Here is a 14,289-nt window from a genome sequence, read left to right as displayed (position 1 = left end):
TTAAATGTTTTTTTTTTTTTTGCACTTATTGAAATGATCATATGTTTTGGAAATGTTTTTGTTTTTTGTTTTTTTTTTTTTCAACGTTTATTTATTTTTGGGACAGAGAGAGACAGAGCATGAACGGGGGAGGGGCAGAGAGAGAGGGAGACACAGAATCGGAAACAGGCTCCAGGCTCTGAGCCATCAGCCCAGAGCCCGACGCGGGGCTCGAACTCACGGACCGTGAGATCGTGACCTGGCTGAAGTCGGACGCTTAACCGACTGCGCCACCCAGGCGCCCCTGGAAATGTTTTTAAAGCTGGATTTAAGAGCCATCAGCGGACACTGGCCGCACACACTTGCCTCCTCCCACCACTGGCTCCTGGCACGGCCATTCCAGACGGAGGCCTGCTGGAGAAATGGGCCTATTCCATTGCAGGAGAATCCACTTTTCCCGTTAAAATTTAATTTAGAAACGTGAGTGGATAAGAAAATCGGTAACCAGCATGAAGAGAAGGAGCAAGATGACAGCTTACCCCTAAGGGAAAAGACAAGTAACTCGGGAAGTCCTCATAAGGTAAAGAGAGGAGGCGGTGGAAAAGGACCACGGACTGAGTTTCGCTCCTCTCATCCCTGTGGTGGTATTTCACACGTTCTTCCATCCTCTATTTGTGGTTCTGCTACTGGGTAGTTGATCCTAGAGGCTTAATCAGACTCAGGTTCAGTTTTTGGGGGCAAGAGTCACACAAAGGCGGGAGTATGTTCTTCCACCAGCAGAAACATTGACCGTTGTCTCCTTCTGTGGTGTCAGCAGCCGCTGGTACTCAATGCCTAGATTCCAGTAATTAGGGCCCTCTGTTACTTTAAAATAATTCCAAAGAATAGTTAGTTTTAAAAAGAAAAAAACACTTGAAATGTATGCACATTGGAGTGGTAGACGTAAATTAAAAGGACGGAATGTATGGCAGTTCTCAACTGATTTCAAGTCATTGCTCTGTTACAGCAGTTGAGCCAGTTTTGGTACAGCCAGGAAACCGCTTTGCGACTTGCAAAGGAAGCCATTGCAGCCGCGGGAGAATGTGGCAGGTAAGGTCCAGATTTTGTTTCTCTTTTGTCTTCTTATCTAAATTGATACTGAATACGTCCTTCCAAAATGAGCAATGGTTTATAAGAAGTGGGAACCGTAGCTGTAGTCCATGGTTTGCAGGACATGATAAATTGAGAACTGCTTCAGTGCTGAAAACTCAGTTCCTAAACAGGAATACAGAAATCCGTTCATTGTAAGATGTCCTATTTTAACATTTTCTAATCTGTTTCTTACCTTTATACTCCTAAAGTTTGTTTTCCTTTTAAAAAGAAAAAAAATTGGGGCGCCTGGGTGGCTCAGTCGGTTGAGCGTCCGACTTCAGCTCAGGTCACGATCTCACCGTTCGTGAGTTCGAGCCCCGCGTCAGGCTCTGGGCTGATGGCTCAGAGCCTGGAGCCTGCTTCCGATTCTGTGTCTCCCTCTCTCTCTGCCCCTCCCCCATTCATGCTCTGTCTCTCTCTGTCTCAAAAATAAATAAAAATTAAAAAAAAAAAAAGAAAGAAAGAAAAAAATTTTTTTAATGTTTATTTTTGAGAGAGAGAGCGAGAGCATGCGCTCACGCGAGCTGGGGAGGGGCAGGAAGAGAGAGGGAGACAGAGGATCCAAATCAGGCTCCGTGCTGTCAGCGCGCAGAGCCCAATGACATGGGGCTCGGACTCACCAACTATAAGATAATGACCTGAGCTGCAGTCGGTCACTTACCCAACTGAGCCACCCCGGTACCCCTAAAAGAAAAAAAATCTTAACGTTTGACTTCTGAAGTTTTAAAAATACAGGTTTTCTTTTTTGTCACTTCAGTTTTTATCAAAATTTTCACATGCATATAATTTAATGTCAAATGGTCCTACCAGGCTTGTTCAGAAACCATATCCATGTTGCTCATTTGCCCCTTGTGCACTCCCCTCCCCTTTCCTGCTCCCTTTCAGGGACGCTTTTGGCATTTACAACCATATTTCTAAATACATGTTTCTATTGGCACTTCTTGACCTGTCTGTCGCTTGTAGACATTATTTCTTTGTCGTAGACTCTAAGTCTAAAGTACTCTCTTGTCCAGCAAGAGAGCGGATGCAAGATTAAAAGCGAGAGATGACTATTGTCCGGGAAAGGACAAGAGCCCTGAATGAGGGTCCTCGCTCCGTTTTTATTAGGATCAGAAGGCTTACAAACATGGTGGTGGATGTGCACAGAGACAATGAATCTGTGAACATTAACTCATGGACGCGAGGGAAAGGGGGTCTTGAAGATATTCGGGTTTAGGGGTTTGGGTCAATACAAAACAAAATCCTGGGGACCGGCCAGTGGAAGGTTGTTTACAGCAGACATGAGGCCCCACCTCTGTTTATTTTAGCTAGCCTAGGGGCTGAGACAGGTAGAGCAAGTAACCTCAGGGTTAACAAGGCACCTTTCTTTTGTGAATCAGCTCCTCACCTGCAGCCTGCAGCCTAGCAGTCTATAGCCCTATTTACCTGTTTACCTAACTTGGTCCTTCCTTCCTGTGAAAGCAGCTTTCTGCTGTAGTACTAAATTGGGGGGCACTTTCGCCCTGAATACCTAATCGTGCTTACCTCATATACCTTTGTATTGGGGACCTTTGCCCCCCTCTCTGTTCTGGGGGCCTTAGCCCCTCTTCTCTATCCTTATTCACCTAATCTTGTTTACCCAAATTTGGGTGTGAACATCCTATGGCTTTGTAATTCTCTATGCCTTGTTAACGCATTGGTGCAAGCCCAGGGAAATTTCTAAGCTTACTCCCCACATTTCTTGACTTCTCACTATGGAGCATGAGGATTTAGCTCTCTCTCATTCTCCACAACTGCCACAAGTAGGCATGCTTTTTGTTCACACTCCTAATAGATTTATCCTAATCTTGGTTAGAACAGGGTTTATATTATGCCAGCACAAATGTTCTTCACAGTTGAACCTTACTCTTTTCCTTTTCTGTATAATTTTTCATTTTTCTGAAGAAAATAATTCTATTTTGTATGTATTTCTGTGTCCATATCATAAATTAACTCTAAGACGCTCCATGAATCTCCTATCAGTAAATTCAGACGTGTTCCAACTCTGTGAAGGAAGTTACTCCCAAGGCTTTGCAAGCTGCTCTTATCTGGACTCGTTGATTTCTGGCTTTGCTACAGGTCTTACTTACCTTGGTGTTCCCTTCACCATCATGCGTCAGAGCCTTTTGCCTCTCTCTTGTTCTGGGTTCCTGTTTCCTGTACCCTAGTTCTTAGTTTACAGCCTTACTTTGGTTGGTACATCCTTCAATAGCTTCCACAGAAAAGGTACATGGGAGGGAAGTGGGTAAACCTTTCGTGTCTACAAATACTTTTATTCTGTCCTTCCCCTTGGTTGTGATAGTTTTGTTGGGTATCTCTTCCAGGTTTTGAGGGCATTGCCTCATTGCCTCCAGGTTCCCGTAGGTGCTGTTGAGAAACCAACACCATTCTGATTTCTTACAGGAAAACCTGTGTTTTCCCATCCCTGCCCACTACAAGCTTAGGGTTTTCTCTTAATCCCACGATTCGTTGGGTCTTGCTGTGGTGCTCTCATCTGTACTGCTTGGAGAACCCTTTCATTCTTTTAACTCAGGTCCTTCAGTTTGGGGAAAGTTTTCTGTCACAGTCGCAGAGGGGCAGACACCTAGAGACTTGGGGTAGGGAAGAGAATCCCGGGAACAAGCTTCTTAAAGAGACCTTTCAATGAACCCTCCTAATTCTAGCCCCACCTTCACCCCCACTTCTTGAGTGACCTGGTCCTGCAGCTTCCGGAGCCTCTGAGGGCCCTCGGACGTAAACCAGGTTGCTTCTCAGCTTACCTATGACACCTAGTTCGGGATTTGGCTTTTTTGGGTCCACTGAGCCAAATACCAGCTATCCCTTTGCTTTTCTGCTTTTTTTTTTTTTTTTTTTTTTTAAGTTTATTTCTTTATTTTGAGAGGGAGAGCGAGCAGGGGAGGGGCAGAGAGAGAGAATCCGACAGACTCGGCAGTGGCAGCCCAGAGCACAGCGCAGGGCTCGAACTCAGGAGCCACGAGATCACGACGGCAGCCGAAGTCTGACGCTTAACCTACTGAGTCACCCAGGCGCCCCTGATTTTCTGCCTCTCTTAAGGGGTTTTTGTTTTGCTGGCTGGTTGGTTTTTGTGGGGTTTTTGGTTTTTGTTTGTTTGTTTTGGTCTCCTCTTGAATTCTCTTTGCTCTTGGCGGTTTATGCTTAAACAACAAAACAAAAGAATTTTACTCATGTTTTATTTAGTAGGTTTTCATGAGGGAGCAAATGTAAATGAATGTGCGATGTCTGCATCTTAAACTGGAAGTCCTAAGTTTTTTGGGTTTTTTTTGTTTCTGCTGCTCTTTTTCTTTTAACATTGTATATAGATGCTTATTGGGTTCTTCTTAATGACAGTATTTACACATATTTTCTTTATTTCCATTAGTAAAGGGCTTTGGAAGAAATTTATTTTTTTCTGAAAAGCATCTTCAGTATTTTTTCGAGCTCTGTTGTAATATTCAAAATGAATAGTAATAGTAGCATTCATTGAGCCCTTACTGTGCGCCCTCTCCACTGTTGGCGTGCTCTCAGGGGACGTCCCATTTAAGCCTCCATCATACTCCCCATCGTAAAGAGAGACTCCAGGGCTCCGGTCGCATCCCCTGCGGAAGGGGACCTGCTGCTGCATGATAAAGGTCACTGCCTCCCCCAAGGTCATCGCCATCCCGCTCTCAGTCCCTATTGCACCTCAGACCACTTTCCTTTTGCCCCAAGTACGTGCTTTGGGATTGCGTGCAGGTCTGTGGTGACAGACTCTCGGACTTTGTTTGTCTGAAACTATCTGTGGTTCACCCTCTTTCTCAGAAGATATTTGCCTGGGTCGCGGCCTGTTGTCTTTGAGCACAGTGAGGACATCGTCCCACGTCCTCTGCCTGTCTCCTCACCAGAGCTCTGGCGGCACCTGGACTGGGGGCCCCGCTGGCCCTTGTGTCCCTGGGCTGGGACACGCGTGTTTCCCATAGCAGCGTGTGTATCATCGCCAGAGTGTATCACACGCTCAGTGCCCTGGGGCTGAGAAGCCTTTTTAGCGGGGCACGGGGACCCACCCGGTCCGTGGAACATGGTTTCTGTTCAGAGACGCATCTGCTAGTTTTAAAGTAGCTTGTCCGTACTGCGATTGAATTTTAAGGTATCTTTGCAGAAAACTGGAGCTATTGAGGCATCATTTGGGATTTTTCTTCCTAGATTATGAATATTACAAAGTGACATCAGGGGCTCCTGGGCGGCTCAGTTGGTTGAACATCTGACTTCGGCTCAGGTCATGATCTCGCAGTTCATGAGTTTGAGCCCCACATGGGGCTCTGTGCTGTCAGTGTGGAACCTGCTTTGGATCCTCTGTCCCCCTCTCTCTCTGTACTTGCCCCGCTCACTCTCTCTCTCTCTCTCTCTCAAAAATAAATACTTAAAAAAAATAAAATTTTTGTAAAAAGTTAACTTCAAAAGAATTAATTTGAGACTAAAAGTATTTGAAATAAATGTTGAAATGAGGACAACATGAAAATAATAAGCAAATTTAAGCCTTGGGCTTTCTAACTTTCTTGCTAATGTGTTCCTAACGTTTTACATTTTTTACTAGAAAAGCACATTTATTTATCCTTTCATACCTTATGAGTTGCAGGATTTAAAAAAATTTTTTTTTTTTCAATGTTTATTTATTTTTGGGACAGAGAGAGACAGAGCATGAACGGGGGAGGGGCAGAGAGAGAGGGAGACACAGAATCGGAAACAGGCTCCAGGCTCTGAGCCATCAGCCCAGAGCCTGACGCGGGGCTCGAACTCACGGACCGCGAGATCATGACCTGGCTGAAGTCGGACGCTTAACCGACTGCGCCACCCAGGCGCCCCAAGTTGCAGGATTTTTAAACACCGTATTCCTTAAAAGCGAAACAGTATAGTTTTCTCTTGAAATGTACTGCCTTTACATTAGGTTGCACCGTGATTCCCTTTGAAGAGCTGAACACAGGACCTATTTTTTTTAGTGAAGCAGTTGTTATTTCATTCCAGTAGCTCTCCATTAAAGATCTTCCATGAATTTGTTCCTTTTGTTTTCTAGAATAGCCTGTGTGAGCGCCCCCAGTGTTTACCAGAAACTGAGAGAGCTACACAGAGAAGACTTTTCTATATACATCTTTGAGTATGACAAAAGATTTGCTATATACGGAGAGGAGTTTATCTTCTACGATTACAATAATCCATTGGATTTACCTGAAAAAATTGCTGCACACAGTTTTGACATCGTAATAGCAGATCCCCCCTATCTCTCCGAGGAATGTCTCAGGAAAACGTCAGAAACCATCAAGTATCTGACTCAGGGCAAGATTCTGCTGTGCACAGGTAGGTGCCAGATTGCACGACTCAGAATGTCGACCAGGTTCCAGGAGTTGGAAGCGATCTTAGAACTCAAATCCTGAATCCACCACTCACTATGGGACCTCAAGCAAGTTCCATAACCGGGCTCTCTGCGCCAGGTTTCCTTATCTGTAAACCGGGACTGGCAACACTACCCTCCTTTCAGCGTTATTGGAATTAAGTGACATGATACAGGGTGTGGTCTGGCACGTGGTGAGTGTGCTCTGAGTGTTATTTTGACTCACCCTCCTCAGGAATAGCAGCAGTGTCTGATCCAGCCTTACATGTGATGAGAGAAGTGTGGAATTGATAACGTTAAGCTGAATTGCCCAAGGTTACAGAGCTAGACGGTAGATTAAATTGATCTCACCAGCAGAAGAGTTTTCTCACTGGTGAGAGTGGCGTTCTTTCTTAAGGTGGACATGCGGAGCGTTGGCGGAGAACTAGAACGTTACCTCATGGTCTGTCTCCTTGGGGCGGCTGGCGTCCAGGGCCCCTCAGGCTGGGCCCAGCAGAGCTGCAGGGGGTCTCTTGTCCCTGAAGCTGGAGAATTGTCAAGAAGGTGACTCTGGTTGTCACAAGTAATATTTACCTAAGGGTTATCAATTCAACGTTGTTTGCTAGCCCTTTGTGCCAGCTGCCAGGCGGGGGCCCCGGCTTCGTGGAGCCTACCTTTTAGTTTTAGAAGATAGGCTAAAAAACGTAACCGGACAGATGGGAGAGGTGATGACCAATTCTGAGAATGTAGTGAAAGAACCAGAAGGGCCCAGCAGGCACTGAGAACCATGAGGGGTGTCCTTCAGGCCGGGCAGGCAGGGGTTCTTGGAGGAGTAGCACTCCAGGGGAGACCTCGAGGGGTGGCCCCCAGGGCCTGTGGCCCCCTGGTTCTTAGAGGGATGCGGGGAGCCCTGCCCCATCGCATGTGCAGGTAGCACGGCTGGAGTGGGGGGAGGGGGCGAGAGGGTCCCTTACAGGTGACAGCTGCCATTGTTGGGACTTTCACTGAAAGCTGTCGGCCCCCAGCTGAGGGGACCCAGTTTGCCTCAAGAAGTGCACTTTCGCTCTGCTGGAAAGGATTTAGGGCACAGGTGGGCGCAGGCCCTGTGAGGGCGTGTCCAGCTGAGACAGGCGTGGACAAGGTGTGGCAGTAAAAAGGCGGGCGGGGGTGGAGCGAGGTGAAGGCAGAAGAGTCCGCTGTGCTCCGATGTGAGGGAAGGGGAGAATCGGGGGCGAACCCTGGGTCTCCTGCCTGTGTGAGCTGCAGAAGCACTCTCTGCCGTGGGGTGTCTCGGGAGAGGTGCTCAGAGACACCCAGGGGCTGTGTCCACAGTGGTGGCCGTGGGCCAGGCCGTGGGTGGGACGTGGGGACCAGTCAGCCAGAAGCTGGTGTGAATGAGTTCCGATGAGTTTGCAAGATTAGATGTGAATGAGAGCGGGGTTCTTGACCCAAAGTTGGAAAACACTAGTTCCTAGTAATTATTTTTACTCTCCTTATGTTACTTTGTGGAATGTGCCTTTATTTCTAAATTTCTAAGTGTCTCAGTTTTGTAGAGGTAGGAAAACTGTTTTTTAAATTAAAAAGGAGGGGCGCCTGGGTGGCTCCGTCGGTGAAGCGACCAACTCTTGATTTCGGCTCAGCTCATGATCTCATGGTCGTGGGATCGAGCCCGGAGTCAGGCTCCGTGCCGAGCTGAGCGTGGAGACTGGGATTCTCTCTCTCCATCTCTCTCTGCCCCTCCCCCACTGGTGCATGCACACGCTCTGTCTCAAAAGAAACTTAAAAAACTTAAAGCAAAAAAAAAGTTAATTAAAAAGGAAAAAAGGTAATTTGCAAATTTGTTGAAGAAAGTGAAAAAGGATATCAAGAATTGACCTTCCCCCATATTTACTGAGTGATATGACCATCTCATTACCTCGCGTATTCTAGTCTAGAACCCCTCACCACTCGTGGTGGCACAGTGGTTGGTATTTCAGGCTTCGAGTTCACTGGGTCTGTTCCCTTCAGGTGCCGTCATGGAAGAAGAGGCAGCGAAACTTCTTGGCGTGAAGATGTGCAAATTTATTCCAAAACACACCCGGACCTTGGGAAATGAGTTTCGCTGTTACGTGAATTATGATTCTGGACTAGACCGTGAAATCTCAGTGTAGATAGTAACATAACACAGTAAGGGATCCTATGTGACGTTTCTCTCTCACTATTTCCTTGGTAGATTGAAAAGCTATAACCTCCTCCTGTCCCCTAGAATGGGGCTGGCTCTGGCCTGATTTCCAAAATAAAGAATACAGCGTCTCATCATGACTTCCTTGTTGCCAGGGCTCGGGATGCCTTTGCCAACTTGAGTCTGTGGATTTGTCCTGGGAAGAAATCTTAGAACCTGTCTAAAATCCGCTCTCCTCACCTAAGTACAGGTTAAAGCCAAAGTACAGACAGCTTAGTGGCTTGGCCAAGGCCTGGATTAGGACCCAGGCCTCTGCCTCAGGCCATCTGCCCCCTTAACAGGCCCATTCTGGCTCTACCCAATGGGCTGCTGATTCTTCTCGGCAGCTTTCCTGGGGCATCACAGGACTTGTGAAGGGGACCGTCATCTGATCTGCCCCTGAAGGAGATACCACTTACCTCCGTGAAAGGAGGTGATAATTCTTGGAAGTAGTATTAATTCATAACCCTCGGAACTAGAGCCTTCTGGATTTTTCCTTCTTGTCCCTATTTATGGAGGGATGACAGGAGCGCAGCCCGGGTGCTGCACGCTCAGCACCCCCCCCTCCCCCGCACCCTCAGCTAAAGCCACGTCAGCTGCTCCGAGCTGCCTGAGAAAGTGCCATCAGCAAACCAAACACTACAGCAAAAAGGAGGTGAGAAGTCTGCTGGCCTCTGTTGTGCTGCAGAAACTGTTCATCACGCATCCGCATCACAGAACATGCCTCTTCAGCTACCCAAAGGAATGATTTGCTGATGCCTGCAACTTGGATGGATTTCAAGGGCCTTGTGCTGAGTGAAGAAGGCCAGTCCCCGGAGGTTACCTCCTGTGTTTCCATTTATATAACAACATTCTTGAATGGAGAGCAGACTGGTGGTCGGCAGAGGTTACGATGGGGGTAGGGGGTGGGTGTGGCCATAAAAGGGAGACCTTCATGGAACTGGTCTGCATCTTGACTGTGCAGCGGTGACACAAAACTCCGCAGACGGTGTCACGCAGAACACACGTGCACACGCACGCGTACCACTGGTGAGCTCTGAGTCAGGTGTGTGGGCGGTACGGATGCGCATTCCCTGGCTGTGGTCCTGCACTTATGTAAGATGTTACCACTGCGGAGAACTGGGGAAAGGACACACAAGACCTCTCTGTAGTAATTCTGCAATTTCCTGTGAAGTCAGAATCATTTGCAAATAAAAACTTAAAAAATAACCCCTCTGGGAAAGGAAGAACACTTCCCACCTCACGTGACTCGCTTTGCTATCGAAACGTGAAAGGCAGCAAAATGTGTCGCTGGCCGGCAGAGCTTTGTGTTCTCTCCGACCTGGTTTCCGGCAGTTTCCCTGACCGAAGCGCTCTGGCCCCAGGTCCTCGGTGGAGGGGGAGCGGGAAATGCTGGCTCTTGAAAATCGGCGACGGGGGGATGGCCGCTCCCCGCGGGAAACCCCGCCTGTCCCAGAGAGCCCCAGAGAGCCTCGTGCGTGGGCGCCTGTGCCCAGGAAAGGGGAGGGGGGGGGGCTTGCCTCCGCCTGTTAACTTTTCAGTCCTCTATTGTCCTACTTTGGGGTAAGTTTTCATTTACTTAAAAAAAATCACTTGGTATTTTTATGAGACATTTATATTTTTATCGGTGTATCGGCACCTGGCACATGTGAAGGGTTCAATAAATGTTCTTTAGAAAACAACCCCCACCTTATTATTTCCTCATGAGTCAGTTTAGTAAAAATTACCTAGGCCACCGACAAATAAATGTTAGTAACAAATCATGTATACAAACGTAACGTGTAACTTAGGAATTGTGGGCACATAGCAGCCTAGAAACACAGAATTTTAGCTTTCCTAAAAGTCTAGCCTTTAGATGACGAAGAGAAACCTTATTCTTTCACAGAGGGTGGGGGAGGGAAGGGACAGGGCTCAGCGCATTAAGCCTTCAATCACGTTGAATAACAGGCGGCCAACGTGTGTTTTATTGCTGCGGACCCCTTGCATGATTTCAATTTTAGGAAACCTGTGTTCACACGTGGCCGCTTCTGGATTTCATCAGAGGCCGGCGTCTCTACCTCTGGAGTCTTCGGAAACGCGAGGCGGGGCTGCCGTGCCCCTGGCCTCTGGCTGGCACACACGGGGCACAGGAGCAGTGGGGTGGGAGGAAGGGGTGTCCATGCAGCCCGGAGGCCTGGAAGTAAGCTTCCTGAATTCTTGGGAGCACCCTCGCCTCTCACACCCGACCAAAGCACTTCAAAAGCTGAAAAGGACACGTTTATAAAGTCCTTTGCTAATTCAGAGATTTGCACCGAGCCACAAAGTAACCATAGTAGGAGGGGAAAGAGGGAGGATGATAATATCCGGTCTGCTGACCGCCGTGAAGTCCGTACAGCTACTCGGCTGCGTGTTTGGGGGCGATGGGAACGCGGACAGCTGGAACCAACGAAACGCCGGAGTCCCTTTTGAAGCCCCGTTTCAGACGGACACTCCACACTCTTCCCTTTCTCAGAGCAGGAACAAGAATGACCCTTCTCTCCCCTTCGCCTTTGCTACAAGACATGCTGTAAACCGAGAAGTTTGGGTCATTGGCCCCTGCAAGCCGAGCTGCTGGCATTTGTGATGGGTGTTGATCGCTATTCCCAAATGGTTCGGTTTTTCTAAAACAAGCATACGGCGGAGATACTGTCGGTTGGTTGGAAAAAATCTTCAGGAACCAGCACGGCGTGTCCATTCCAAGGGTGGCCACAGAGCTCTTCAGTGACAGACAGAATCCCTTGACGGAACGTAGTCACCGTGGCACATTTGGAGAGGAGGGAAGAAGCTATGAAAGTCTCACGGGTGGAGCCCGGGACCATGAAGTCCCACATCCACCCAAGGCCCGCTGTGAACTGTGGGGAACAATAATCAGTGTCCTGGAGACCCGCAGGGGGAGGGGGAAGCTGCTCAGCTGAGGCCAGCGAATTTCCCTATTTGATAAAACAGTAATGACCTCTCTCCGCTCCAAGGAAAAGAAGGAAAAAACCCTTTAGTTCTACCAAGAACCAAATTCTGTCCCAATAAACTCTTATTACTCACTGAAATATCTCCCCATCTCCCATCACCCCCCTCTTACTCCAACATATTTTTTTTTCCAAATTTTTAATTCCCATTAGGTAACATTTCTATCTGGTCCAACATATTCTATCTGGTCGCCGCTGCCTAGTGATAGATTTTGTAAACTTTTATACAAAAAGTCATTTTTTAAAATGTTTATTTTTGAGGGAGACAGAGCATGAGCGAGGGAGGAGCAGAGAGAGAGGGAGACAGGGAATCCGAAGCAGGCTCCAAGGCTCCGAGCTGTCAGCACAGAGCCCGACGCGGGGCTTGAACTCATGAAGTGCGAGATCATGACCTCACCTGAAGTCAGACGCCTAACCAACTGAGCCACCCGGGAGCCTCGCAAAAAGTCATTTTAATGATACATACTTGCTAAAGCAACAGGCATAACCTGGAGAAAGGACAGCTTGGTATTTTTTTAAAACATGGCCAAATCTTTTTTTTAACGTATTTACTTTGAGAGAGTGTGTGTGCATATGCACGTGCATGGGGGAGGGGCAGAGAGAGAAAGAGAGAGAGAGAATCTCAAGCAGGCTCCACGCTCAGTGCCCAGCCCAATGCAGGGCTCAGTCTCACGACCATGAGATGGTGACTTCAGCCGGAATCAAGAGTCGGATGCTCAACCATCTGAGCCACCCAGGCTCCCCAACCTGATACTAGTTTTTAATTTAATGTCACTCGCAAATCATTGAGGCCAGTATGTTCTAATACCGCCTGTGTGCCAGGCACCATACCAGGTGCTTTACAAATGGTGTTGCATCCTCACAGTGACCAAGGAGGCGGCACCACCCATTATCAGTGGGAAAAATGGGGCCTAGATTCACCGGGCAGCACTTCCTGTCAGGAGTGGCCCACCAACACCCAGCTGCTCGGAGAGCCAGTGCCGGTTACATTTTCGCTAGGGGCGGAGACTACACCTGGCTTACAGGTATCTCCCAGGGGCTCAGTACCTGGAACACGGCAAGTGCTCGAGAAATATTAAGTGTATGAATATTCCATTCAGAGAAAAAATACAAAGACAGGTTGCTTTTCTGGTTCTATAGAATGGAAAGCTAATTTCTTCCACTGGGAATGTGCTACCTTTCACAAGCTAAGTTTAGGTAAGCTAATAATACAATAAAATCGTGATCTTTTCTCCAAATGTTTATTCTCCTCTGATGTTTGCACTATTTATATTTGAGGAGTAACTGGAAAACGTTACCCAGAAGTGGCAGTGACTGAACAATTACCCAAACCAGTGGTTTGAAAAGCACTTTTTAACTTACGAATTTGATGTTGTTGAGCTAGCAGTGAAAGTTGGCTCCAAACCTTCCGCTTTCTGGACAAGAACGTACTCCAGATACACCACCACTAGGGATACCTTTTTTTTTCCACATTCACCACCGCTTCCGAGGTGGAACGGAGAAGAAATTCCCAGACTGTCTAGAACTGTCCACAGCTAGCACTTTCAATTTTGAATTTCTGAATTTTTGGAAAATCTGGATTTTGCTCAGCAATGTGTTTTTCATGTACAACTTCTGTCATTATTTAGCACAAGTTGAAAGTTCTCTCTGTGAACCTTCCCTCCAGATCGAACTAAGGCTGATTCTCGGCAACTAGGAAGCTAAAGCTCCGGGATTCGTGCAGCCCCTGAAGCTTGAGAGTGAAAGACACTTCTTGGTTTGGCTGGGGTGTCACGGAAGAGAAGACAGACGGACTTTGCAGGAGCAGTTGATCTTTGAAAGACCAAATGAGACTTAATTTAAATCTCAACCACGGAATTAAGATAAAGTGAAGACTGTTAGCTTCCTCTGGAAACCAGCCGAGCCCCAAGAGAAACGCACGCGGCCAACGTACCCTTCATCCACCGTTGCTTTAATGATTTAAAAAGAAATTCTCGCTTTTACAAATAATGGTGTTCAACCTACAGAAGAGACTATGGATTCAGCCCACATCGCAGGGTGTGAAAAAGAGGCCCCCAATACTGACTTCTGGGAATCGTAAGTTGGCCGGCTTCTCCCATTCGCTAGTTCCTGAGGCCCTGAAACAGACTTGGATTCTTGACACGTGGCAGAGATACCACGTTCTACCTCTCGCCTCATCCCTCCACCTCTTACTTGGCCCCACTTGCTTTCAAAGCCAAAACAAATGTTCAGCTGTATGAATCTGCGGCCACATGTATGCTCCTGAACAAACCAAGTCTGAGATCCCTGGAACCCCTGGCCTGGGGGCGCGAGCAGAGCCCCGGGGCTTCCCTGTCCTCCGCGCGGCAGCCTGCGGAGACCTTCAGCGGAAGCGGGTCACATGTAGCCCCGTCCGTTCTGCTGTGGTCAGCGACTGGGGCCTGGCCAAATCCGGGGACGGCCACCGCGCCATCTAAAAAGCTCATCTGAAGATTCCAATCGTGCTTCTGAACAAATCTTGCCAGAGCAAGTGAAAACGAAATGGTTAGAAAATACACGTGATGTAAAAAGTTCTGAATAGAATTGCTCAAAACTCCTTCTATAAAAATAGCTTTTCCTCCGTTGAAAGCAGTGGAATAAAAAGGTAGGTATGTATCCCA

The 14,289-nt window shown here is 47.6% G+C and overlaps 1 protein-coding gene and 1 long non-coding RNA gene across 7 annotated transcripts in view; one reads left to right on the top strand and one right to left on the bottom strand.

Annotated features, from left to right (window-relative positions):
- The window catches only part of LOC123580013, a 27,381-nt gene extending 14,058 nt beyond the window's left edge, over positions 1-13,323 (bottom strand). The window contains exons 1-2 of the long non-coding RNA XR_006703077.1: positions 13,128-13,323; positions 6,927-7,014 (exon numbers count right to left, since the gene is read on the bottom strand). This is a non-coding gene — a long non-coding RNA (uncharacterized LOC123580013). The remainder of the gene's footprint in view (positions 1-6,926; positions 7,015-13,127) is intronic.
- Positions 1-14,289, top strand: part of EEF1AKMT1 (EEF1A lysine methyltransferase 1) — a 43,205-nt gene that overhangs the window by 17,347 nt on the left and 11,569 nt on the right. For 2 of the 6 annotated variants that reach the window (XM_045444201.1, XM_045444194.1), the window contains exons 3-5: positions 986-1,068; positions 6,176-6,456; positions 13,317-14,289. In XM_045444201.1, coding sequence (XP_045300157.1) covers positions 986-1,068; positions 6,176-6,456; positions 13,317-13,354 — 402 coding nt within the window. In that variant the 3' untranslated portion in view covers positions 13,355-14,289. Of the gene's footprint in view, positions 1-985; positions 1,069-6,175; positions 6,457-8,476; positions 10,349-13,278 lie in introns of those variants that run through there. The other 4 variants (XM_045444173.1, XM_045444202.1, XM_045444182.1 and 1 more) reach the window with 3 other exon arrangements.

This window comes from Leopardus geoffroyi, chromosome A1 (assembly GCF_018350155.1).
Source record: "Leopardus geoffroyi isolate Oge1 chromosome A1, O.geoffroyi_Oge1_pat1.0, whole genome shotgun sequence".
In the NCBI taxonomy this organism is placed as follows: Eukaryota; Metazoa; Chordata; class Mammalia; order Carnivora; family Felidae; genus Leopardus; species Leopardus geoffroyi.
The sequence above is the reverse complement of the archived record's forward strand: the minus strand, read 5'-3'. Positions and strand labels throughout refer to the sequence as shown.